This window comes from Diaporthe amygdali, assembly GCF_026229845.1.
Source record: "Diaporthe amygdali strain CAA958 chromosome Unknown NODE_34_length_500367_cov_65_467389, whole genome shotgun sequence".
In the NCBI taxonomy this organism is placed as follows: domain Eukaryota; kingdom Fungi; phylum Ascomycota; class Sordariomycetes; order Diaporthales; family Diaporthaceae; genus Diaporthe; species Diaporthe amygdali.
The window spans coordinates 413,820-438,343 of NW_026517054.1; the positions used below are offsets into that span (position 1 = coordinate 413,820).

Below are 24,524 nucleotides of genomic sequence, written 5' to 3' on the forward strand. Positions count from 1 at the left end.
CTCCTCACAAAAAGCCAATGTATAGGAAATCAAAAGCAACCGCTGTTTCTCTCAGTATTCTTGCAGGCCTCAAGCCGTAACTCTATAGCTAATCATAACCCTGCCGTTACCCCTGTCCGGAAACACTGGTTTGATATTTGCATGCCGAAGACCTCGAGATCGTTGTGGTTGGACTCAGATATTAGGAGAGATCATATCACTCACATGCCTTGCTAAGACTCTCAGTCAGCCGACAAGTCCACGGGTTACATTCTGTAGTTCTGTAGTTGAAATGGTCAAACAAGTTTTGTAGCCCAAGACAAAAGACGGTCGTCAGACAAGGACGTCATGACCATTTCATCAGGGTTGGGGTGCCGAAACAGCTTGGACACGAGGTGCGGAGTGCTCATGCAGTAATACCACATACAAATTTGTCTCAGCAGCACCAGACCAGGGTGACTGCGTCAAAGAAATCCAACGGTAGTTGGCATGGTGACCCAGAGAAAAACAGTCGATGTCGACCTCCAAAAGCCCCACGTTCCTTGTCACGGGCGCATTGTCCGGTCTCGGCCGCGCCTTCTTCGAGCACTTTGCTGCAGGATCACGCGAGGGGCTGTCTCATGGTCACATCTCCGAGTTCAAAGTCATCGGCATCGATAGGGAGCCCTGGCCCGGTCAAGACGGGAAGCCCCAGCCTAGCCATGTCCACGGCCCCCGATCCGTCTACGTGCAGGTGGACGTCACCTCGCCACCAGACGAGCTCGATGCCTTCACGCGCAAGTGGATAGGCGAAGACACGCCGCTGTGCCTCGTCATCCACAGCGCAGGCGTGCGCGGCCTGGTCCCCGGGGTGAAGCTCACCAAGTCGGACGACGTAGCGGCGGCGGAGACGCTGGATGTCATGGACGCGGCGACGATGATGAAGACGTTCGAGATCAACGTCCTGGGCACGTTCAACATCATCACCGCCGTGCTGCCGAACCTCCGGCTGGCTGTGCAGCAGGGGCTCCACCCCCGTGTGGCAGTCATGTCGTCGCGTAATGGGAGTGTGGCCGCCAACAAAACTGGTGGCGCCTATGCGTACCGCGCGTCCAAGGCGGCTCTGAATGCCATGGTTAGAAGCATGAGCATTGATGTTCCAGAGGTCTGCTTCGGGCTGCTTCATCCCGGGAGGGTGGAGACGGGCCTGGTGAGCGTCAAGGAAGATGGGGCTATGACTTGTGAGGAGAGCTTGGAGGGCATGCTAGTTGTATTGGACCGTTTGGGAGAAGGTCACTTGAAGAGTGGCTGTTTCGTGGATCGCTTCGGCGTGGAAATCCCATGGTAGACGGCAGACCTGTGATCAACCGGTATTTCCGCAGTAGACATGACCTTCAAGACCACATGACACAGACTCTGTTCCCTTTTGCGACCTAATGAATGAAGAACGAAATAAGAATTAAATAGCACCCCACGTCAGGTACGGTCGTGGGGACCTCAGATATTAGCCAGGTACTCAAGGCGATGTTGGTCGCAGGAGGCCACAACTCTCGACTCTCAGACTGTCCTTGGGACCGCCGCGCATGGACAATGTCAATTGACCTTTTCGCCATTGAATCTTTTGTTGATGCTCAATGTGACGTCGGCGATGGTCTGGGCTATGCCTCCATTGTCAATGACTAGGATTGAACCTTCACGCATCAGCAGTGAGATCTACACTCAGGCAAGCCATGGCTACTCGTAGTCTAGAGCCTCCAACAGCATGTCGGCCAGCATGGGCTACGGCCGCCGCGGTGGAATGCCAGGTTGACGACCAGTATGCCTCTGAGGACGGCGCAGGTGGCGGTGGCGAGCCTGGGCTTCTCCATTATGAGGGATCACACTGGCCGTAAACTAGGAGTGACGGAAATGGATGTAGAGGGATGTGCTGCTTCAGGGCAGAACAATGCCATAATTTTGATATTGAGAGGTCCGCCTGGACAGTTGCTGGGTAGGTTTGAGAAGTACTCCCTAGACGGTGAGGTCCAGCGGAGTCTAGTGCAAAGCATTCAAAATTCTCGGCTTCGATCATGAAAAGCCGGTTCCATTAGACACAAAGCATGCTAGCACGCAATTTACAAATTCACTTCACTTGCTGTAGATATCGCGGATTGACTGTGTGTGATAAATGCATTGAACTCCTAAACATGCTGCTATCTTGAAATCAATGACTAGGTATCATATGGTATGCAAAATGCTTCCTCCTCCGGGGACCTGTTTGATCCCCTCCCAGCCAAATCCGTTCATCGTTTTCTATGATCAACGTGGTTTGCCTTATTTGCATGACAGGAGCCCTCGCGATCCTCTGCCATGTCTACTGCGTTCTCCATTCTTCACGCCCCGATTTCACCACGGACCTCCATGATGCCCAGGTCCACCGGGTCCTCCGGGTCCTCCGGGACCTCCGGGACCACCGTGTGGACCGCCGTGTGGACCGCCGCCAAACCCTGGGCCACCGGGTCCGTGGTGATGGTGGTGTGGTGGTGGCCCAGGAGGAGGTGGTGGGCCGTGATGGTAGTGTCTTGGCGGCGAGCAAGGTCGTGGAGGGCCATGATGATGATGTGGGCCGTGGCCGCCCGGCGGTGGTGGCGGCGGTGGAGGAGGGCCGCCAGGACCGTGGTGAGGCTTGTGGTGGTGGTGACCTAAACCGAAAACCATTGTGACGAAATAGTGAGGGTGTTTTGTTTGTGTGCTGTGGTGCTGGCTCTTTGGGTTGATAAATTAGACCTGAGGCTTGAGATCTGAGGTTGGAGGCTCGAAGACTTGAGAGATGGTAGAGTCTGGATGGTCAAGTATGAATGTTGATGTGTGATGCTGTCCAAGGCTTTTATCTTTGTCGTCAATGGAAACCCTTTTATTTATATCTGATCGACCATCTTGGGCCGGGCCGCCCGAGGAGACGGACAGGAAACTCCCAGTGGCGCATGACGAAGCCAATAACGAAATGACGGTAGGGTGTCACTCTGCTCCACAGCGGCATAGCCTCATCGGCAGGTGGGTAGGTGCAAGAAGATTAAGTTCTGGGGAACATCCTGGCAGGGCTGGATAGGCGAGGTCATGCCATTGGACGCAAGTCCTGTTCCTGCGTCCGGTCTTGGTTGCAGAGCCACGATGACGGGCCGTTGTACCCCCACAAACCGATTGAATGAGGCTGTGGCTGGGGCTTAAAGCCGACTTCACCTCGTACCGGCGACCCAGGGGCAGGGATGGTCTTTTGGTCTTCCGATTGTCGACCGAAGCCAACGCCCAGCAAAATATTTCCAAATTAACAGAAAATGTCACAAAGAGGCCCATTGGTGTGTCAAAGACATGATGGTATTTCTGTACCTATTAAGGGAACGTGGCAGATTCTTTTAGACTGCCTCCCCGACCAGACTTTGTTTTCAGAAACTATTTTCCCTCCAGAGAACCATTTCGTTCCAAGCAAACAGTGCATCAACCAAGACGACAGGCTGTTGGTTGCAATCTACCATATGCTGGTAGCGGGAGCCGCCCAGGAAGGCGCCTCCTCCGTAGCCTTGTCCCAATCCGCGCCGCCCTCAGTAGTCAGCATCGCGGCAGCCTGGTTCCATCCATCGCCATCAGCTCCGCCAGCGCCGTCCACAGAGTCCCAGCCACCAGTGGCAATGGGGTCACCAGGATTGTCAAAGCCGTTCTCAGCGGAGGGAGCAGAAACCTCGGCATCACGGGCACGCCTTCGCTCCTCGCGCTTGGACTCGATGAACTCTTTCTTCTTGTCGAACTGCTGGTGCAGATCTGCGTCAAGCTGGGGATAGTCAACACGCATCTGCTCGAGCCAAGAGATGTACTGGTCAGACTCCGGGCCATCAAGCTTGAAGGTCCACCAGGCTTCAAAGATCGAGATGGCGGCGATCTCTCGTAGGTCATCGGTGTACTCGGCGTAATTCTCCTCGCTGTAGATGCGCTCGACGAAGTCAAGGCTAATGACGTGCTTGCGGGCGTGTCCGGGCGCACGCTGTGGTCAGATGTTAGCCAATGCGAAGAGGCAAGACGTCACAGCAAAACATCTACCTTCTTTAAGCCGGTCTGAAGGGAAGCCTCCGGGATCTCCAGGTGGTTCGCTGCAGCGATGATCTGGAGAAGGACGTGAAGCTGGTGCGGGCGCTCGTAGTCGAGTCCATGCTCCTCAGGCTCGTTCTCGGGCTCTTCAATCTGGATACCCCGTCAATTCTCAGCGTGTTTACTTGCTATTTTGCATTTTGAAACCGTAAAGAGAAATACCAAAGGATGACTCGGAGCCAGGTACTTACATCGGGGAATTTGACATCATTTCCCTCCGCGATGCACAGGTTGATCCAGTCTAGAATCAGCTTGTAAACACCTAGGTGTGGTCCCCGGAGTACCAGCGAGGAAGGGTTTGCCTCGAGCTCCTTCTTCCAGACAGGACTGAAGGTCATGAGGGCGGAGCGGGAGAAGCCCTGGATGACAAGGGTGAGAGGCTCTTTGGGACCAGCTCGCTGCCAAATGGGAATGAGTTTGTCCTCGCCATTATCGTGTTTTTCGCGAAGCCTATCGTGGTTGCAGACGCGCTGGTCAGAGAGAAGTCTTTTGATGGAGAGTAGGAAAGGGTGCGGGTCATTGCCAAAGATGCGTTGGCTTGCAGTGGATAGACTTACTCCTCGAGGTCCTTTTGACGCAGACGTCTAGGCCTGCTGCCCTGATCGGCTTGCTGGTTGTCGTTGTCCATTATGAAGGACAAAGAAAGCTGCTGTGCCTGATCGACGGTGGCGCGGCGCGGTTGAAGTCAAGACTGATGGTCGACAGTCAGCTGGGACCACAGGCTGAAAATCGAGACGGATGTGCAAGACCGAAAAAGAAGGCACGCAGGTGGGGCGCTTGCAAAGGAAGCCAAAACTGCGGCGGCACGTCAGGGCAACTTTCCCAACTTCGAAACGGTGAGATCGAAATACGGATCAAGAAGGGAAACGGATTACAGTCCGGAGAAAGGGGACTCCCCTCGTCTTGAATTTGTGTAAACAAACGGCACCCCCACCTGGACACGACCTTGAAGAAAGGGGGCCAGGGAGCTGCTTCAGTGCAGCTTTTGGTCGAAAAAGACAGCCCTTACAGCCAGCCATGCCCAAATTTATCTAAACTTTAGATTCCTACTAGACTTTAAATTCTCGAGCAAATTTGTCTGTCAATGAGGCCAAATACTGCGCCCCTGCATCGTCGCCCTTCGTCTATGCTCTCCTTTTGGTCTCATGCAAGCAGCCGCTCGATGACTGCTGCTACTGCTGCCTTAGATTGCCGGTCATCCAAACTTTGGCCTCACGCCGACAAATGTCTCCATAGATTTTGCAAGGGTCCTGATCCAAAGCTTCAAAGTATTTGGCCTCCAAATCGCGCATAACCAAGCTGGAGATGGCAGAAGTTGATGCTGAAAAAGATATAAATACTTCTCTCGATGAGCCCCGCAAGTGTCCCGTCTCTCTGCGGCTCCCGCCTAAAGAGTTGTTGCCAGTCTAAAGGCTTTCACGAGAACTCATCAACAATTTTGACCAGAGCATTCAAGCACTTGCATTCTCGCTACACACGAGATTGCCTCAGATTGACATATCATCGAAAGATGTGCAAATGAGCGGATGAAGGATGTTGGGCAATTTTGACCCAGATTATTACGCCAGCCATTATCACAAGCCTCTCTCACAAGGTTTCTTTTACAATGATTTATCTATAAACATGCTGTAGATGTACATAGGGTATCTCAGGCATTTTCAGAACAAAACTCCTCAACACCAACTCCAAGCCTAAAGTGCCGCACAGCGCACGACTCTCGAGGCAAAACAAAACCAGACGTCCTAAACGAATGCAGCCGAAACAAAGCTGCCAACAGAATGATGCGTTATGTCAATAAAAGACGTGGCGGTAGTCCCGGTTGGTTCAGACGAAACCTGCCAAAACAACGCCTGCCAACAAGAGTGACGTGGTATGTCCTATGGAAATTACCTGGAAATTTTCGGTTTGGCTGTCCCAGGTGACAGCCTACATGGTGATGGTGGGCTTGGACTTGTCCCGTTCATACACCCCTCATAGAGAATATTCTCTCTCATAGCCAACATGGTTGTGTTGACTGCCCTTTTCGTACCCCACTCAATCACTCCTCGGAGGACCACGATTAGCGGCGCGGTAGCCGGGGAACTTCTGCACGGACTTCTTGCTGCCTGCTGTATCTGTGTTGCGCGAAGGGTGAGATCTTGGCGCCGGGCCTCTGCTGCCAGTAGGGAGAGGTCTGATGGCAGTCCCATCAGGGGAAGCTCTTGATGCCGCGGTGCCATGATACGGAGGTCTCGGGGTCGCAGTGCCGGTGGGCCTTGGGCCGCTGAAAGACACGTTGTGATTTGGATCGCGCTTTGCCGTGTGGCCAACGCGGGTCTCAGAGGTACTCGACCGCTGATTATCCGCGTAAGCACTGCCCTGGTAACCAGAAGACTCCATAATGGAAGAAGCCCGGTTGGAGGAGAGAGGCGTTCCGCTGGATATTCCAGAATTCGCTCTCTCGGGCCTCGCCGTGTGATCAACGCGGGCCTCGGAGGCGGCTGGGCGCTGTCTACCCGAGATATCACTGCCTTGGTTTCTAGCAGCCTCAGAAGAAGTAGTGAAGAGCCGACGGTTGGCGGGGTTGCGCTTCGCTGGATGACTATCGTCTGCCTCAGAGGGAGCTGGACGCTTTCTGCTTGCTGTTGCGCTGCCTGAAACTCCAGAACCCTCTGAACCTAAGGCCATCTGTCGGGAAGAAGAAGCCTCTCTGCCGGAAACGACATTGCCGTCGCGGTTGTCCCTCATGACATAATGAAGTCCAGCATTGGATGTAGTTGTACGCTCTACGTCTGGGGCTTCGAGCGCCCTTTGAGGAGCCGCCTGGCTGCTTGAAGAGACCTGGTTGGAAGAGGCTCGAAGCCTGAGGACGGGGGCTGTTTGCGTGCGGACTGGGCGATGGGGCGTGCTAGTCTCAAGAGCGGCGATCCTGCTGGCTGAAGGAGTCTCGTTGGTAGGAGCTGTCGCCCTGGCAGTAGATTCATTGTTCTTGTTAGCGGCAGTCTTGGACTTCGCAGTCTTGGAGTTTGCGGTCTTGGACTTCGCAGACTTAGACACAACGTTTGCAGGTGCCGCTGTAATGGTTTTCGGTTGACGGGTACTACCAGGGATTTTCCCACCGTAGCTGACGTCGCTCTCGGCCCTGCTCTCGACCGCGGAAACTCTGCGGCAAGCTCCCAGGATGCTGTCGATATGCTGATCGACCACTTCCACAGGCTGTGCGATAAACAGGCACAGTGTGCCAGGCTGCACTCGAACGTCGAAAGGACCAACTTGAAGCACCCTCTCCCTCAAGGTAGCGTTGCGCCTGGCAAACCTGTCTATAGCTCTATTCCCGACATTGGCCCGAATTAGGGCTACCTTGAGGATTACTTGTCGCGCCTCAATATTGAAAATAAATTCAATACGAGTCTTGTATTCGCCGGGTAGAGTTCCGATGTTCATGAAATCGTAGCTTGCTCCCTGGGCCAAGTTTTTGTCGGTTTGCAGCGTCGGGGCAAAAGATTCGAGATAAGGCAGGCAGACGACCCGGAACTCGGCATCATCACCTTCAGAATCAACAGTAGTTTGAATGGTGCCACGCTGTTGTGTTTAACACAATGTTAGCAAACAGCCAAGCCACAACATCGGGACGTAATGAAAGGGAGCTCGACCCACCTCCTTGCACCAGATGGTATCAGCAGACTCTCTCAAGCGAAGGTATTCATCAGCGCCTCCACGCCTCCTGACTCTGCCTTTCTGAAGGCCGAATGCGCACTTTTCTGCAAAGGACGCGACGGACTGTTGAGTGAGTGTTGCATATGCAGCACCCATCGCAATCCGCGAGGACCTTGGGGATACGACAGTTAGCACAGGCCCGTATGAAGGTTCCATACGACTGTTGAGATAGCTCTACAATTCGAGGTAGCAAAGAAGATAACTAACCCGTAAAGAAGTTGCATCGCATGCGCAAAAAGTGGCGCAGGCAAGCTTAGCTCCGTGCAAAGCGTCTCTATCCACTTGACGAACTCTGGGTGTAGCGATGATCCACCAGACACAATGATTGTGACCACGTAGTCTCTGCCCCTCCAGCCCTTGCTGATGCTTGCAAGTCGCTGTAACTGCTCCAAAATCATGATCTTGACGTACTTGAAGCCCGCTTGAAAGGCTTTGTCGCTCATTTCCATGGTGATTTCGAGAGGGATGACATCGCCTGTCTGTGGATGAGTTTGGAACACCCAATGGCAGTCTTCTGTCAGAATATCCGCAATATTCTTGTTGATTTCGCGTTTGAAGGCCTGTTTGAGCTCAAGAGGCATCTCGCCCAGCCATGGGAATTTCCGACAGTACTGGTCATCTAGCTGAATAAGCAAATGGTGAATCCACATCTCCATGCCACCTCCAGCACCTTGTTTGATTTCGTCAGTAATGCATTAGGAGTGTAAGCTATTGAGAACCAACCTTTAGGGTGCCCGATCTCATACATGACCCCCATCCCAAGCCCGGAATTGTTTCGGTGGAATGTTGTCAAAGCGCTATTCTAAACGCGTCATGATGTTAGTGTCAATCATCAAGGATGCAAATACTGACTGCTTCACTCACCGCATTGTGTCCACCGCAGTCGACCAAGCACTGAGCGTTGGTTTTGTCCATTATTGTACCAATGTTGGGCATGTCCCGATGGATAGACAAAACCTTGTTGCTGGAACACTGGTTGAAGATGTACTGCGCGAGGGCTGTCGCCTCGGTGTGAAAAATCACGTTGACATTGCGAGCATCCGCCTGGCTCACATCCTCAAAAATCTCCTCAAATACCTCCTTGACGAGTCGTTCATACAAGTCCTGGAAGTCGAGATCCCACTGGCTAGGAACCGTCATGGCGATTGTCTTGACTCGTATCTGTAAGTCGTCGGGCCCGCTCACGCGAAACACCTGCTTCGCACGTGTAAGCACAAAGCGCAGAAACTGTTTGAATGCCTCCTCAAGGCGGGATCTGAATAGCGCCTCGTCGAAGCCAGTCTTGTTTCTCTCACTCCACAGCCGAGAGAGAACTGGGTATTGTCCCTCCATCTCCTCGGTCGTGCCAAGGAGGACATAGGGCACGAACTTGACGGAAGAATCTTCACGTTTAGATCGAGAGGCATTGGCAATGTACTTCTGGGGGTCGTTGTCAAACGGGAAGAACTTGGATGAAAAGTGAGCCATGGTATTGAGATGGTTGGGTTTGTCAGAGTCGTTCTCGATGGGTCCAATCTGAATACCATCATCAGTTTGCCAGGCAAATACCAGACGAGTTTCTGTGCTGCCTATGTCGATGGCCAGGACACTGTGGGCACAATTTAGCCATGATGAAACTTCAAATGTGAGTAGACTGCTGGCCCACTTACGCTCCTGGGTCCTGCAAGCCCTTGGAGGCCATTGCAGTGATTTGGCAGTTTTCTTGTTGATAGCTGTCGGTTGGAAAGCTTTCAAAAGCGAGGCCGTTGTGCTGGACTTCAGTCTCGTTGTGTGACCTAGGCTGTTGTGTACCAGACGTCAATGAGTGGAGGTGGAAGAGTTGGTGGGGTGTTGCTAGGAAAGGTTTTGAGTGTAGATAGTGAGGAGAGCGTGCATCAAGGGTGTTGGAGGTAATCACAAACCTCGTGGTCAAAAATACACAAAGAGATGAGCAAGGCGCAGCGGAATTAACCTTGCGATTTGTTCTCGTGGAACGGCCACATAGACCTTGGAACGTCGTTCAGCGCTTGCAAGATTGGGGTGGGAAAAAACCTTGAAAACATCAATTGGGGGACCGACAGCCATAAGCTCCCAAGCTCCTTGCAAAACTTTCAATGTGATTTTTGTATTCACCAGAGCGCGTCGTTTGGGCTGGTACGTCTCTTAGCAGAACGCTCCCTCAGAGGTCAACACTACCTGAGTAAATAATTTTCAGCAAGCACCCAGGTATACTAGTGAGTGAATGCTGTACCTTAGTAGCCCCACAGCTTGGGAGCTTCTTAGGCCTATCCCTCATCAAGCTTCTCTGTGTGTGATTCTCACGTTTGCTTGCTGCGGCTGAGTAAAGTGAATGATTATGAGCATTCACCGGGTGGAACTGGAATCCACGGCAACGGTCGACTCTTCAGCACTCGCTCTACATCCACCGTTCAACCTCCCAACATCACCTCCCTTCCACAACCTCTTCTAATTTTCTTCCTAAGACACGCGCATTGATTTGAGCTGCTTTCACTCCTTCAATTGTTCTTGGCTACACAAATTAGCCTGACGGCCTTTGCGGAAGCCAGTTCTAGTTCTTGCGCAGTCACACCACAGCCATTGCGCTGAACTGTGCGCGCGTCAGCTCAGTGTTTGCTCAAGCCAGCAAGAATCCTTCTCCACAGAAAAAGAACTGTCTACTTAAGCAGCTCAAGATTTCGATACTTCACCTGACGTCCGGTCCACCCAGACTTTGTTCGACTTCCTTTGCGTGTCAAGCAATCTTCATAATCCTAGGCTCTTCCCCAAGTTCGACGCGTGCTCAAGGTGTCCCGAGGACAATCTGCCAAGGGTACCCAATTAGCCACGGGTGCGTCGAACAGTTTGCGCAAATACAGCTCCAGGTGCCTATTGTCACAGCTTTCCCCCTTCATCCTCCCAGACAAAACACAAACTCTACTCTCGTTAGTCGACAAACGCCTCTCCGCGGTCCTTACTACACATCGTCGCACAGATTCACGTTTCTACCTTGAAACAAATTGATCCCAGCAGCAAGATGGATCTAAAAGCGATGAGTATGGATGAGTACCGGACGCTCTATGAAGCGTCTGTGCAGCAGCATGGGCTGTCTCCGCCGGACTGGGACTTGTTTTGGGGCGGTCCAGGCTGGAATAGATGGCGCTCCCTCTTAGACACGGTGCTTATGGACAACGGCAAGAACACTCGTGAAGAGCGCGACAAGCTTGTCGAGATCACAAAGACAGAAATCATCCCGGTCCTCGATCGTTGCAAGAAAGCACAGCAATCAGAGCCAACTGAGCAGGTTGCAATTCTGCGCAAGTACCACACACCGGTCACGGGCGTGCTCGACACGCTGATCAAGGATTATGCCACATTGACGGAGAAATTGAGAAACCAATATCCATCGTTGGCGTTGGTCCTCGAGGAGTGGGACGAGCACCCTCCTCGTAACATGCAAGCTTTTTCTTACATGTCGTACCCGGGAGGACTCACAATCTCTTTTCACAATGGTCGGTGGGCCCATCTTCAAAATCATGGGATCCAGGACAAATCCCTCAATGCCGTGAACGAGTACTTGCTCGAGAAGATGACCCTCATGGAGAGGCAGAACCAAGCTTTGACTGGTGCTTTGGGAAAAAACGGTATCCAGCTACCAGACGAGTGTGCCGCCATCCAACGACGACTGGACGCCCTCGAGCGATTTAAGCAAGACGAGCTTGCTCCTGGCGATACGGGAAAACATGAATCCTCGCAGCTGCAATTCGAGCCCGCACAGCCGGAGAATTCAGATCTGAAGAGAACAGAGAACCGACGCGTGTCGCCAAATGTCGAGCTAACGTCGGTGCTTGAAGGCCCTGATGGTCCCACATTCACAACCGTCTGGGAGGATTTGGGAGAGGAGGTCTTCTTGAAGGAGAAGACGCCCCCTCGCGAAATGAATAAGAAGGAACTGTTGGATCTCATCACATCTTTGCGGAGGTTCGGATGCAGCAAGGCTTTCAGCAAGCCTGTCAGCAAGGAAGAGTCGCCCATTTATTACGATCTTGTGAAGGAGCCTCGTGACCTTGAAACAATTCGGGCTACCCTTCGCAGCCAAGAGCCACAGTATGAGCAGTATGGTGCTCGCGACTTCTTCCACGACATCAGACTCATGCTTGACAACTGGTCCTATTTCTATGGACAGGACCCAGACGAATTCAATGAGGCGGAGCTTTTCGAAGAGAAACTGGTCAAGAAGCTTGAGGAGTTAGGAGAGCTCGGTCAGACAGCCAAGGTGCGTGAGCAGTCAGCGTCAGGGCTGTGTAAATCATTCGTGGTCTTGCGAAACCACTGCATGCCTAGTTACTAACAGATACTGACAGGCTCACTTCGACTGTGCTCCTCGTGCGCAATTCAATGATATTGATTTGATAGCAGGGAACAACGATCCCGCCGAGCCACGCAGTGGCAAAGATGGCAATGATGAGCCATTTCCTGATGCTCATGGCCTAGCAGAGCAATACGGCGACGAAGACGGCTATAATAGCCAGGATTTCGGTGGCCACAGCCCACACGAGCAGTACACCGAGGAAGACGGCTATGCGAGCCCTTATTATGGCCCAGAAGAGCTATCTGCTGATGAGAGCGGCTGTGAAAACCCGTCTCATGCTGTCCATGACCAAGCCGAGGAGGACGGTGATTACGATGGCTATGACAACAAGTCTCCAGGTTACCCTGCTCCATCCCAGATCAATGAATCCGAGGCCGAAGCCACAGACGTGGATAATGAGGACGAAAATGTGGGCATGCACCAGCTAGAGTCACTTGCCAACCCTCATGCAGAGCAATCGGCCATCGACCTCACTGCGTCACCGCAGCGACAGCCCAGCCAGATTGGGACAGGATTCAGCAAGCGCGCTCGTGCTTCTGACGATGAGGAGTCTACTGCAGATGAGGAGGCTCCTCCCAGAAAGCGACAGAAGATGATGGACGAGTCTCCGTCCTCTCCGCCAGGACAGTCAGAGATCGAAGTGGCAATTGATCCCGTCCTGGCATTGCCTGGAGCGGCAACCCACGCGGCTGCATTCAGCAACCCTTCAGTAGCTACCGCAGAGTCTACAGAGAACAACGTGGAAAATGCAAGCACACCACACGCCTCGCCGCGTTATTACGACGTTACACCCTCGGCGACCAAGCGATCCCGAGACGACGATGATAGCGATCTTGAAGAGTGCGAGCGGCCATCGAAGAGGAAGCGGGCAACCTTAGCTCCGGTCCCAGATCACCAGACTCCAGCATCTCCTGTTGTCACTAGATCTGACAATGAGCCTCCTTCGACCCTTCAGCTACCTGAGACGTCCCGTCCGTCTACAGGCCCAGTTTCGGAGCCGGCAATGACTCTATCCGCAATTATAGCTGCAGCTGTCGGTGTCGACGGACTTAGAAGTCCATCTCCCCCAATCTTTCAGGGACTTTTTGACACTCCCCACTCACCACCGAGCCCCATCCCGGAGCCATTGACACCTGTAGCTGCAGCCGTTGGTGTCGAAGGACCTGGTAATGTATCTCCTCTGCACGTTGCGGATCCATCCAAGAGCCCCGAGGCAGCTGAGCCGGTGGACGGCCCCTCCAACACAGAGGGACCCCAGAGCAGCTCTCCCAATGCCGCGGCAGAGGATTCTGAGCCAGAGGTCAAGCCTGAGCCAGAGGTCAATCCTGAGCCAGAAGTCGAGCCAGAGCCAGAGGCCGAGCCCGAGCCAGCCGCTCACGCACTTGGCCACACCGAAAACGGCACCATCACTGCCTCGAAGCTGCAAAAGCGAGCAAAGTGGAAGAAGACGGCTTCTTCCAAGAAGCGGCAGCCGAATCGGCCGTGGGTGTTCGGCTACCAATTCGGCGACGAGTACGGACTGTACACCATGAGCTGCCCCAAGGCGGGTTGCGCGACGAGCTCCGAGGTCTTCAAGAACCACCCGCTCATGCAGAACCAGGCGGCAAACCACCTCCAGGAGTGCGGCCAGGACTTTGCTGATGACGATGATATGGTGCGCAAGTTTGCCACCCAAGGTATGTGATTCCATTGCCCTCTCCCTGCCCTCTGCTTAACTGTTTCCATATGCTGACCAGTCATCTTGCAACAGTGATCAGCGATGACAAGAAGGTCGTTTCTATCGAGTGGGCCCGGAACTGGAACAACGAACTCATGAACGAGTACGGCGACGAGGATCTCGCGCACGAGAACTCCTTCTAATTCGACAGCGACTCGGCCTGGCTAGCACCCGTCTTTCACCACCAAAACGAACGAACAACATTCCCCATTTTGAGAAACTGACAGTCCGGCGTGGTCTTCCCTGAGGAATGATCTCCGACTGTCGGTTCTCTCGAAATGGAGGACCAAGATTGCGGCAACACTCTGGACGATTTCCCCTGGGGATGATCTCCGTGTGTCCGCCGCAATCGGAAAGAATACAGGTGGTGAAGGACTCGACGCTCCAGGCTGATAGTCCGCCGACCAAAAGCAAGAGATATCAAGAATCCCGCAATGTTCATCGGTGGTGATGATTTTCGTACGCCGGCCATAATCGAAGCGAATACTTGTAAGCCAGGGATGGGGCATGGGTGTCACATTTCCTGATGGATGACCACATTTGACTGTCGAGCGAATCGCTACGACTAATTCGGAAAAGGAAAATAACAAAAGCCAGCACGCCGGATTCAGCTGAGATCTCCGACTGTCGACCAGAAAAAAAAGAGGACCAACAAAAGTCACAAAAACCCGCATCGTTTCTTCCAAACCGTGGAATTGAGCTCGATTCGCTTGGGACCCAAAAAAAAGGAAGAGAAATCAGTGTAAGAACAGGAGGGATTAGGACGTCTGAGAACGTCATAGATACAGATTGATTACCTTTGCTCATAGAGCTACGAATGATAGAGTACATGTAAACCTCAAGTGCCCAGAGCCCTCGAGCAAGTGACACGGTGAAGATAATGCTGATCGACTGCTGCACTGATCACATCGCGCTCATCTCCCTCACCAGCCCGGCGTTGACCCAGCCCCTGGCGAAATTTCTGCCGCTGAGCAGCAAAACGCAGATCCACCAAATTCTCCCAACGTAGCCATCGTACCACCTGTCAAGCGTACCGTCACCGCCAGCTGCTCGCTTCCGACGACTTAGCACCGCCCTCTTGACCACCTCCTCGACGACCACCGCGACGCCGTTCACGGCAAAGAACTTGGCCTCGCCCGTCGCCCGCGCCCACTCCCCGCCGAGCACGCCCCGCACCGCGAAGCTGTGGCAGAAAGCACTGCTCAAGAACCCGCCCAGCACCTTGCCCACGTCGGCAGGCTGGTCGGCCCTCTTGCCCGTCAGCTTCCTCTCGATCCACTCGCACGGCCAGATCCCGTACACCAAGAAGAACCGCGCGAACAGGCGGTGCCAGCCGTAGCTCCAGAACTGCCTGACAGACTTGATGTCCCAGATGCGGGTGGTGTACAGAGGCGGGAAATACGCCAGCGGGTGGGGGGCCAGGGGACTTAGCATGATCGCAAAGGCAGAGTGCGCGAAGCTGAAGGCTGTCATGAGGAACGCGCCCAGCGCCGTCGTAAGGAGGATCTGCACGGGAAACGGCAGGCGAGTATCAAACAAATCCTCGCGGTCTGCGCCAGTGCCAGTGCCCCACGCGGCGCTGTCGACGTCCTGCAGGCCGTAACGCAGATAGATGGTCCGGACGAGGAAGAAGCACAGCACCAGCACGGGACCTACGTGCGCGAAGATGCTGTGTAAGCGGCTGTGTACGGTGGGCAGCCAGGTCTTGCGGGTGTGGCGCACGTCGGCGGTCGACCAAGTGAAGCCAACTCCGCGCATGGAGAGCTCGAGCTCCAGGGCCCAGGAGGCGCGGTCGTGGAAGTTGTGCGGCCAGCCGTCTTCGGAAACGGCATGCTCGATCACAGGCTTCTGATTTGGGCCAGATGCGGCGCAGTGGAGGAGGTGATACGACTCGTCCAGCGAGGTAGGCAGGGCGTCCTTGACGTTATCTAAGAGATCAGTCGCGGAGAGGCCGAGGCCGTCTTGCTCTGTTGTTCTTGGATCCGCTCTAGGAGCGAGAGCGTCTTCTCCTGGTCCATCTCCGCTTGACGTCCCAGCTCGCGGCTTGATACGACCCTCGCTGGACTTCACATCGCGGAGGCCGTCCAGGATAGGCGTGCCAACTCGAGACTCATGCTTATATCTCACACGCCGAGGGATATGACCAAACAGGTATGGTGAGATAAAGAAGACGTCCAGCACACGCGCGCTGCCGTACAGACCGACCAAGCCGAGCTGGTACGTCAGGCCTATACTTTGGGGAACATGGTACGCAAGAGGGAGACGAAGGAAGAGCAGGCCCGCCAGGAGAGCGAAGCCGTTGCGAAGCAGCTTGACAGCTGTCGTGTCAACGGAATGCGGAGGGGAAGGTGGGAGGAAAAGCAATGCTATATAATATATCAACGGCGGACATATAGCGGCCTCGAGGGTCAGGGGTGTGGTTCCTGGGATGGGATGCAGCCCCGGTCTTGGCTCAGCCTTGATGAGCCTGTCGATCAGGTTAATGAGTTGCATTTGCATTACCTCGAGACTGCGAGCACTCTCTCTGGAGGAAGAAGATGAATAAATACAGATTGATACACAAGACGGGATATCAAAAGAAGTTCATTGATGGTATATCACAGTAGACCATTACCTATATGACCCCTGGACTATTCTGGTGATGTCAGGGACTCACGGGATCTAGATCCTTGGTGGATCTAGCATCCAATGCCGTAAGCGTGTGTGTGTAGGGTCATGACTTGCCGCCAAGCAGAGGCGTAGTGGCTGCTAAGAGAAGCCAGCAACTATCGATGTAGAGACACAATACCTGAGCAAGGAGACCTGCGACGGATGCCCGGCTCCGACGTGGAGTGTTCGTGCTCCGGAGGCATCGTTGTACGAGAAAATGACTCGGGGATAATCCTCGGGGAATTCATAACTGGGTGCTCACTGCCAGACTGCTCATGGTCGGTCAAAAGCAAGATAGACAGGCAGGCCCGCTGACGTCTGGGTATGGATCTCATCAAAGTGACTGATGCGTTGGCAGAATGTTCAAGGGGGAAAACTCTAGCATGGCATGTTGAGGTTTGGCTACCATTGAATCTTGGACAATATTGACGATGGGCGGTGGACGGTTGACAAGGTTGTAGGGGGTTTCATCATGATGCAATTCCCGAGGAATCATTCATCGAGCAGGGTCAAGGCTTGCAGAATGGACGGAACGCTCGTTTGTTTAGCGCAGACTGGCAGAGCAGAGCTGCAGAGCCGAGCCCAAAACGGCCAGAACGGGTGACGGGCCAGACGGGGGAACGGGAACGGGACTGCGACTGGCTGCCAGGGCTGCCAGGGCTGCATGGAGCTATGGCCACGAAACGCGAGCTTGGCGCCGTCCGTGGTGGCATCGCGTCTCCAAAACGGTTGCCCCGCAACAGATCGTCACAATGTTGACGGGGGCTCCAGTCAACCCAGTCAACCAAGGCCCAACTGGGCAGCTGGGGCAGAAAGTCGTGACGACCCACAGTATCCACCCAGACGCCAATCCACCTGGCACGTCCTTCGCGAAATCAGGCTGACACGAGAAGAGAGAGAGAGAGGCACCAAGGCACCACCACCACCACACACCACAGAGAAACACAGACACACACACACACACAGACACAGACACACACGCCATACCATACGGACCGAGCATACACACCCTAGTACACATGCAGAGTTGACATTCTCAGCTGCAACAACTTGCGCAGGCGACCAATCAGGCTGCTGCGTAATGCCTGCTGCAACGCCCTTTTCCTTTTTTTAGTCCTCCCATATCTGTAGCCCATCCCACCTTTGCTTCCCATTGTTTACAGCTGCTCCACCGTCCAATCCATCCCCGTGAACACTGCCCCCGGTTAAATGTTGCCTGCGTCCAAGACCAGGCCCTCGAGATCAACATGTGGTCCGGCTCTCCCCTCAAGTTCGAACACTCACACCAACCTCAGCCCCAGCAGCATCAACACCAGCAGCAACACAGCCAGGGCGGCCAGGACACAGAGTTCAACAACTTCCACATGCCACCGCAGGCCATGCCTTCGACACCAACACATCACCGTCGCGGCCAGAGCCTGAGCGCCATCCCCAATCTCCCTCGAACCCCAAACCACCACCAGCTGCGCCCGCCCGTCTTCCTCCACAGTCCCATGAGGGCCAATTCGAACGGGCTGATAGGCGTGGGAGATGTCTTTGCTCCCAACAACTTCGAGGACAACATGGGTGCGTTTCCGGACCTTGATGGACGCGGGTGATACAAGGCACACACTGCAAGTGTATTGAAGTCGCTAATGTTTATCCAGCCTACTACTCGCCCGTCATGTCTCCCGGCACAGCATTGGAGAGCCTCAACGAAGAGTTGACAAACTTCGACCTGGCCGGCTTCGGGGGCCCTCTGGGCTCGGTACCCGGCGGTTCCTTCTACGAGTCGTCTCCCATGCCTTCACCGGGCCAGACCACATTTCCCTTCAACAATAACCCGTTCAGCGGTGCTCCAGAGTCGTCCATGATCCCGTCGCGGACAGCCTCTCCGCTATGTACCAGCTTCAGTCCAGGGCCTGACCCGCACTCTGCCGATATGCAAAACTTCATCAGAACACCACAGCAGTCTCCCACGCGGCAGAGCTTCAGAGAATTTGTGTCGACTCCGGAGCCCTCCCCAACACATCACAGCAATCCCCTAAAGGACTCCCTCCTGCAGGCACGGCAACCGTCTCCCACCAGAGAAGCAGTCATGGAATCCCTCATCCGAACCCCAGATCCGTCGCCAACCCGTCACAGCTTCTCTCACGCAAGCCCGCACCCCCACGGCAATCTACTGCAGACCGCACCCGACCTCCGGCCCATGCGAACTCCAAGAGAATCTGGGAGTCCCAACCGAAGCCGCCAGTCTCCAAGTCCAAACCGGCGCATGCGCGCTCACCAGCGCACACAAAGCCTCCAGAGCATCAACAGCGTTGTAAGCCTTGCGGACGGGGACATGGAGCAGTACCGTGTCGAGTCCACCATCAAGCCCGAACAGATCTCGGAACTCATCGGCGAGACTGAGTCCCCGTCTGCCGGCCCCACCTCAGCACAGGATGCCAGCACCGGTGGTGACAAGGCTGCGCCTGGGTCCGATGCCAACAAGAAATACATCTGCAAATGGACCGAAACAGTCTCCAACAAGGACGGTTCAAGCGAGGAGAAGATCTGCGGGCAGTTCTTCGAGCGTAAGGAGAATTGCAAGGCGCATATTCAAACACATCTGGACGACAGGCAGTATAAATGTCCATATGGCTTCTGCGGCAAACTGTTTGTGCGTTCTCACGACCTGCGAAGACACCTGCGGACCCACGACGTGCACAAGAAATGGGTATGCCCCTGCGGCCGCGACTTCAGCCGCGCAGACGCTTTGCACCGACACCAAGGCAGAGGCAACTGTATTGGCGCGCCGCCAGGGACAAAACGCAAGGAGCCTGCCAAGCGAGGCAGGCCGCCGAAGAAGAAGGAGGGTGTGCCGGGGGCCTCAACGTCCTCAGACCCAAATGCCCCGCCAACGATAGTACCGCCAGGAGACCTCAGCCAGCCGCCTCAACCGCACCTCAGCGCAACCAACCCCATCCACAACGGACCGAGCTTCGCCCCAATGGGCGGCAGCAGAAACGACCCCGCCACTATCATGACCACCACGGAGGACGACCTCGGCATGGGCATGCGCCTGGACGGCTTGCCATCTATGGACCTCGTAGACATGGAGCACCTTGCGCCGCCAGACCTGGACCCAAGCCCCAGCCCCACGCGAGACGGGGATACTTGTCACTCAAGCGGCTTTGCGACCAGCAGCCTCGCCCCGAGCCCGCTAGGCGACGAGCTCAGCCCATCACCCGTGCCGCCCGACTGCGGTGACAGTATGCTGTGCGGGCCGCCCGGGGACGAGTGGCTCGAGGACCTGATCTTCATTAATGATAATTTCGTCGAGAATGGGTCGGTCTGACAGCAATGGTAATGGCTATGCTCATGCTTGGGCCCGCTGATGTCGAGCATCCTTCCATCCTGGTCTTTGGATGGTGAGAGGTACTAAATCAGCGGATGTCTTGCGGTCCGCGGGGCCAGATGGCCCCCTCTTTTGTGTACGATGTTGGATGGAATATCGAATTGAGCAGTATTTGCAGCGTCTCCTCTTCTTGTATTCCCTCTAGCTTCGCCTATACCTACCTTCCTTCTTTTTCCCATTTCTTTTTCATCTTTTTTCCTTTTACTACCCGTGGATGGATAGTGGTGCTCTCTTCTTTTGCTTACTTTCATCAGCAATAAAAGAGGCAGGGAATGGGGAATCTCAGCCGGGGAGGCGTTATTTGGGTATTAATAGACGCCACGTGCATGACGCGCCTTCGCTTAGGAAGGTGGCCGATTGATCGATGGTTTGGGTCTGGTCCGGTCTGGGTCTGGCTTTGGAAGGTTTTTTCCTTTTTCCTTTTTTTCATTTGTGTCGATTTCGATCGAATTTTCTCTCATCATCTATTACTTACTATGAGCGTGGCGGACATTGCATGTAAACGGGTTTGATCTGCTTGGTGCTTTTCTAGCTGTCTACGTAGTTGCGTATGGCTTGTGACCAGTCCGAATGTGGAAAATGGGGCCGTTTTGTTCAGATCAGAGGGTTAGACTCGCTCTCGTGCTGTATACGATCGTGAAATGTTGTGCAATGATCACGCGTCGTCAGAACTCATGATGTTTTGGATTTGGGATACATTGCCCAGACTGGCGATCCCGCTGGTTGCTCATCACACATCTCCTTTTCCATTCCTGTCTATGGACGCCGATATAGGTATCATAGTTTTGTACAGAACATGCAGCCCACAACCCACTTAACACGCCATTCCTCTACCGCCTAGGCATGCCACGGCCCCGGCCCCTGAGAGCCCTCTGCGCTGCTCCTGGGGGCAGGGCCTTACCCGGCGCCTGTGGCTGTTGGCTCTCCTCGTTGCGGATGGTCTCGTCGACGCCAAGGATCAGGCACGACGCCTCGGTGGCGGCCTGGATGGCGTTGATCTTGACGAGCGCGGGCTCCCACACGAAGCGCTCCATCATGTCGGCGACGCCCTCGTCGATAAAGTCAACGCCGGCCCAGGTGTTGCCCTTGCGGTGCTCGACGCGCAGCTTGTTGAGGATGTCAGTGGCGTCGAAGCCGGCGTTGTCGCACAGCTGGCGCGGCACGATCTCGAGCGCCTTGGCGAACGACTTGATGATGGCCTGCTGCTTGTGCGGGACGTTCTTGTCGGCGAAGCGGTGCAGGTAGGCCGACACCTCCATCTCGCACGCGCCGCCGCCGCCCACGATCGTCTTGTTGCGGATCGCCCGCTTGACGATCATGATGGCGTCGTGCAGCGACCGCTCCACCTCGGCGATGAACTGCTCCGCGCCGCCGCGCAGCACCAGCGTGCAGGTCTTGGCCTCGGGGCAGTCCTCGAAGAAGTTGAACCGCTCGCCGCCGATCTGTCGCTCGTCAAACGACCCACAGGTTCCCAGATGCTCGGCGCGGATGTCGGAGCACGTGCTCTGCACAGTGGCACCCGTGGCCTGGACGACGCGTTCCATGTCTGCCGAGGCCACACGGCCCGCGCAGAAGATGTCTCGGTCGGCGAAATACTGGGTGGCCAGGTCACCGATGGGCAGCTTGCTCAGAACAACCTTGGCGCCCGTCTTGTATATGGCCTCCAGCTTTTGGAAGATGATCTGCCACTCGGCGTCCACAATCGCCTGGTACTCGGAAACCTGCTCGACGCGCACCTCGGCGTTGTCCTTCTCGGCCTTGAGCTCGAGCTCCACGTTAAGGCAGACGATCTTGGGCTTCGTGAAGGACTTGGGTTGTTGCTCGAAGCCAGCGTAGGCGAATGTCTTCTTGAAAGCGACGCCGTTGATGAACAGCGAGTCGGTGAGCGAGCCACCGGGGATCTTTTTGACTCCTATTAGGTGCTCGTCGAGATCGTCTTGGTCGAGGGACAGGACAGCGTCAACAACCACTGTAAACACATGTTAGCATGCTGGTGACCCAGCTGATTCGCACAGCATCACAGGCTCGTTGCTCACTCTTTGTGAAAAACTCGGTATTCCGCTTGATCAGTTTGCTGGTCATGGCCGTTCCTGCCAACTTGGCGAGTGTGTCTCTGCGGTTGGCCTCGTCGGTGCTGACGGCGATCTCCTTGATCTTGTTGACGGCCATCTGGGATGCTCTCCTCAAACCCTTGACGATGGTCTGTGAACTGACGCCCTGCTCCACGTGCTCCTTGATCTCCTTGAGGATCTCCCCGGCCAGGACAACGACGGATGTGGTGCCGTCTCCGACCTCTGCATCTTGCGACCTCGCAATATCGACAAGGATCCTTGCGGCGGGATGGACAATATCCAGGAGCTTCATAACGGTTGCGCCATCGTTTGTGATTGTCTGCCGGCCGTTCTCGTCAACCATCAACAGGTCGCCGCCATAGGGTCCGAGTGTGGATTTTATCGTTGCTTGGACGGCCAGGCAGGCGTTGATGTTTGAGATAATCTGAGGCTTTCCCTGGGAGGAGTCGGTGCCTGTGAAAGACGGTCAGCAAAGGGTCAAGGCCGTGGCGGCGGTACAATATGCTGCGTGTCCAGCAGGAGGGAGCTCCCAGGGGTTGTTGGACAAGGAGGGGCAATTACCAACCTTCCTTGAGGACGATAATGGTGGGTGTCTGCCCGCCGAAAGACATGTTGGGCGTTGATATGCAGCAGATGTGAGGCGCTCGTGGAGGATAAGGTGCAAGGAGGAGCCCAGGGGTCTTGAGTCGCTTGTGATGAGGTTGCTTGAAGACTTGCTTGCTGGGGCGTGGACGCGTGGGGTCGATTGGAGCTTCGACTGTCGTCCGCCGCCAGAAAAATTGATGCAGCTGGCAGCTCAGGGTCACTGTGCCTAGGACGGCCGTGTACCCATGTACCTTTCCGTGTCGCTGCGGTACTGCTGTTCAGAAAACACCCGCTTATGTAAGTCCTGCAGTACGGCCCCACCCCTGGCATCCCCCAGCACATCTGCAGCCTTGGTCTTTGACAGAGTGGGTCGTCCAATACTGCACCCATCCACAAGCATCGTCGTGCTTGAAATTTTGCACGCCCACCTGCTATATCAATTCTTTTTTTTCGGCCCACCGCACAACATCCAAACATATTTGGCATAGAGGGTTCTATAGTGTAGCTGGTCATCACATCGGATTCTGATTCCCTCGTCAGTATCCTTCCGGGAACTTGGGTTCGAATCCCAATAGGACCTTGTCTTAAGGTTATCTCTTTTGTTCTCTGATTCGGAGATTTCTTTTTGATGCTAGCATGTCTTGCAACATGGCAGATGTCATATTCGACTATCGTGCATCAGTCTTCATTGACTTGATCATCAGACGGACGAAAGACGGCGTCTGGTTGCTATGACCAGGAATCGTTAAGGGAAACATGCCTGCCTGTGGCGGATGTTCCTGCTCGGCGCCTGAACAGATACGCGGCCGTGGTGGTAGGCATGATCTTTGACAATTTTACATAGTTGAACACATCTTGAGCGCTGGTAGTGGGTTTGGATAGGACGAGTGCGCATCAGCTGATAGATACATTGCAATGCGGCCTTGACCACTAGGTATCGTTCCTGATGCTAATACCGGGCCCTGAATCTGGCCAGTTGACAGCATGGATCTCAGATATAATTGAGGTGCTTCTGGACTACTGAAACTCTCGAATTACGTTTGTTCATGAATGACGAATAGATAGATATTTCTGACTAGGAATTCTTCACTAACAATGAAATATTTCCCACGTATAGACCTGCTTGCCAGCTGATGGCATGTTTGAGCCACTGCACAAAAGATAGAGTGGGTTGGACTGCCGGCTGCTCCGACATTGGGGCTGTATTTGTGCTCCGCGTGCCTCGGTTGCTTCCGCTGTGCCTTAACTCGGAAGGGAAATGTGTTTCCCACACGGTCCTCTGGGCGATCTCCATCATACTGGCTCGTTGCCATCACACTAATTTCGCCTTGCCGGATTTGGACAGTCGTGTCGCCATGTGCTTCATTGAGGGTGGTCAATGTTTTTCTGCTGGCCGTGACCAATGGATTCGTATTATAGCCATGGCCGAGAAACAACCGGGGTGGGCCGGCTTGTCCCAGGTTTCATCCCATGCCTTGATAATTCTGATGTAGCTGCCGGCAACTTCCCAGTTGATTGATTAACTACCTGCCAGGTACATGTAGGGGCCAGACTCTGCCGGTCGAGATTGAGTCGCGATAGTGCAGTATCGAGGTGAAATCTGATGTTATTTTGTCACACACGGTATTTCCACGCCAAGCGCGGTGTTATTTGACTTATTTGAACTTCCATGCTGCGTGTGACCTTGTCTCCCCCGACCCCCCCAGTCAGTGTCTGCCCCAGCTCGCAGGACCCAGTAACGCACCCCAGGGAACCGACCAGTCAAGCGAGACTCGTGCACGCACATGCTCCTGCAGACGCACACAGGACCAGTACCAGGAGCTGGCCCGTGCCCCGCGGAAACAAACAACAAAAAAGTCAGGATCCCGTAAACTCCCTCTCCCCTTTCGACCCCCGACATCAGTCCACATCAGTAATCCCAGCTGATATCATATTACTGGAGGGGCCTGTCACTTTGCAGTCAACCACAGCTCTGGGATTTCTATGCTCCATTTCAGGCCC

At 54.5% G+C, this 24,524-nt stretch overlaps 8 protein-coding genes across 8 annotated transcripts; 3 read left to right on the forward strand and 5 right to left on the reverse strand.

Moving 5' to 3' along the window:
- Positions 1–493: 493 nt before the first annotated feature.
- Positions 494–1,306, forward strand: J7T55_005537 (flatoxin biosynthesis ketoreductase nor-1; the record flags this gene model as incomplete). Its single annotated transcript, XM_053133037.1, has 1 exon — positions 494–1,306. The coding sequence occupies one exon, from the start codon at positions 494–496 to the stop codon at positions 1,304–1,306; it is 813 nt and encodes a 270-aa protein (XP_052989152.1).
- A 1,024-nt stretch (positions 1,307–2,330) lies between these two features.
- On the reverse strand, positions 2,331–2,549 carry J7T55_005538 (uncharacterized protein; the record flags this gene model as incomplete). The annotated part of the gene is made up of 1 exon (XM_053133038.1): positions 2,331–2,549. One exon carries the CDS (start codon positions 2,547–2,549, stop codon positions 2,331–2,333), a length of 219 nt encoding a protein of 72 aa, XP_052989153.1.
- A 914-nt stretch (positions 2,550–3,463) lies between these two features.
- Positions 3,464–4,705, reverse strand: J7T55_005539 (uncharacterized protein; the record flags this gene model as incomplete). The annotated part of the gene is made up of 4 exons (XM_053133039.1): positions 3,464–3,973; positions 4,030–4,170; positions 4,269–4,527; positions 4,635–4,705. The coding sequence occupies 4 exons, from the start codon at positions 4,703–4,705 to the stop codon at positions 3,464–3,466; spliced, it is 981 nt and encodes a 326-aa protein (XP_052989154.1).
- A 1,406-nt stretch (positions 4,706–6,111) lies between these two features.
- On the reverse strand, positions 6,112–9,454 carry J7T55_005540 (uncharacterized protein; the record flags this gene model as incomplete). The annotated part of the gene is made up of 6 exons (XM_053133040.1): positions 6,112–7,638; positions 7,714–7,885; positions 7,981–8,443; positions 8,497–8,575; positions 8,638–9,361; positions 9,423–9,454. 6 exons carry the CDS (start codon positions 9,452–9,454, stop codon positions 6,112–6,114), a joined length of 2,997 nt encoding a protein of 998 aa, XP_052989155.1.
- Positions 9,455–10,786: 1,332 nt separating this feature from the next.
- On the forward strand, positions 10,787–13,981 carry J7T55_005541 (histone acetyltransferase ngf-1; the record flags this gene model as incomplete). Its single annotated transcript, XM_053133042.1, has 3 exons — positions 10,787–12,025; positions 12,114–13,797; positions 13,872–13,981. 3 exons carry the CDS (start codon positions 10,787–10,789, stop codon positions 13,979–13,981), a joined length of 3,033 nt encoding a protein of 1,010 aa, XP_052989156.1.
- A 760-nt stretch (positions 13,982–14,741) lies between these two features.
- On the reverse strand, positions 14,742–16,331 carry J7T55_005542 (uncharacterized protein; the record flags this gene model as incomplete). The annotated part of the gene is made up of 1 exon (XM_053133043.1): positions 14,742–16,331. The coding sequence occupies one exon, from the start codon at positions 16,329–16,331 to the stop codon at positions 14,742–14,744; it is 1,590 nt and encodes a 529-aa protein (XP_052989157.1).
- A 1,403-nt stretch (positions 16,332–17,734) lies between these two features.
- Positions 17,735–19,806, forward strand: J7T55_005543 (uncharacterized protein; the record flags this gene model as incomplete). Its single annotated transcript, XM_053133044.1, has 2 exons — positions 17,735–18,053; positions 18,134–19,806. The coding sequence occupies 2 exons, from the start codon at positions 17,735–17,737 to the stop codon at positions 19,804–19,806; spliced, it is 1,992 nt and encodes a 663-aa protein (XP_052989158.1).
- An 890-nt stretch (positions 19,807–20,696) lies between these two features.
- Positions 20,697–22,549, reverse strand: J7T55_005544 (t-complex protein 1 subunit eta; the record flags this gene model as incomplete). The annotated part of the gene is made up of 3 exons (XM_053133045.1): positions 20,697–21,835; positions 21,903–22,391; positions 22,504–22,549. The coding sequence occupies 3 exons, from the start codon at positions 22,547–22,549 to the stop codon at positions 20,697–20,699; spliced, it is 1,674 nt and encodes a 557-aa protein (XP_052989159.1).
- Between the last annotated feature and the right edge of the window lie 1,975 nt (positions 22,550–24,524).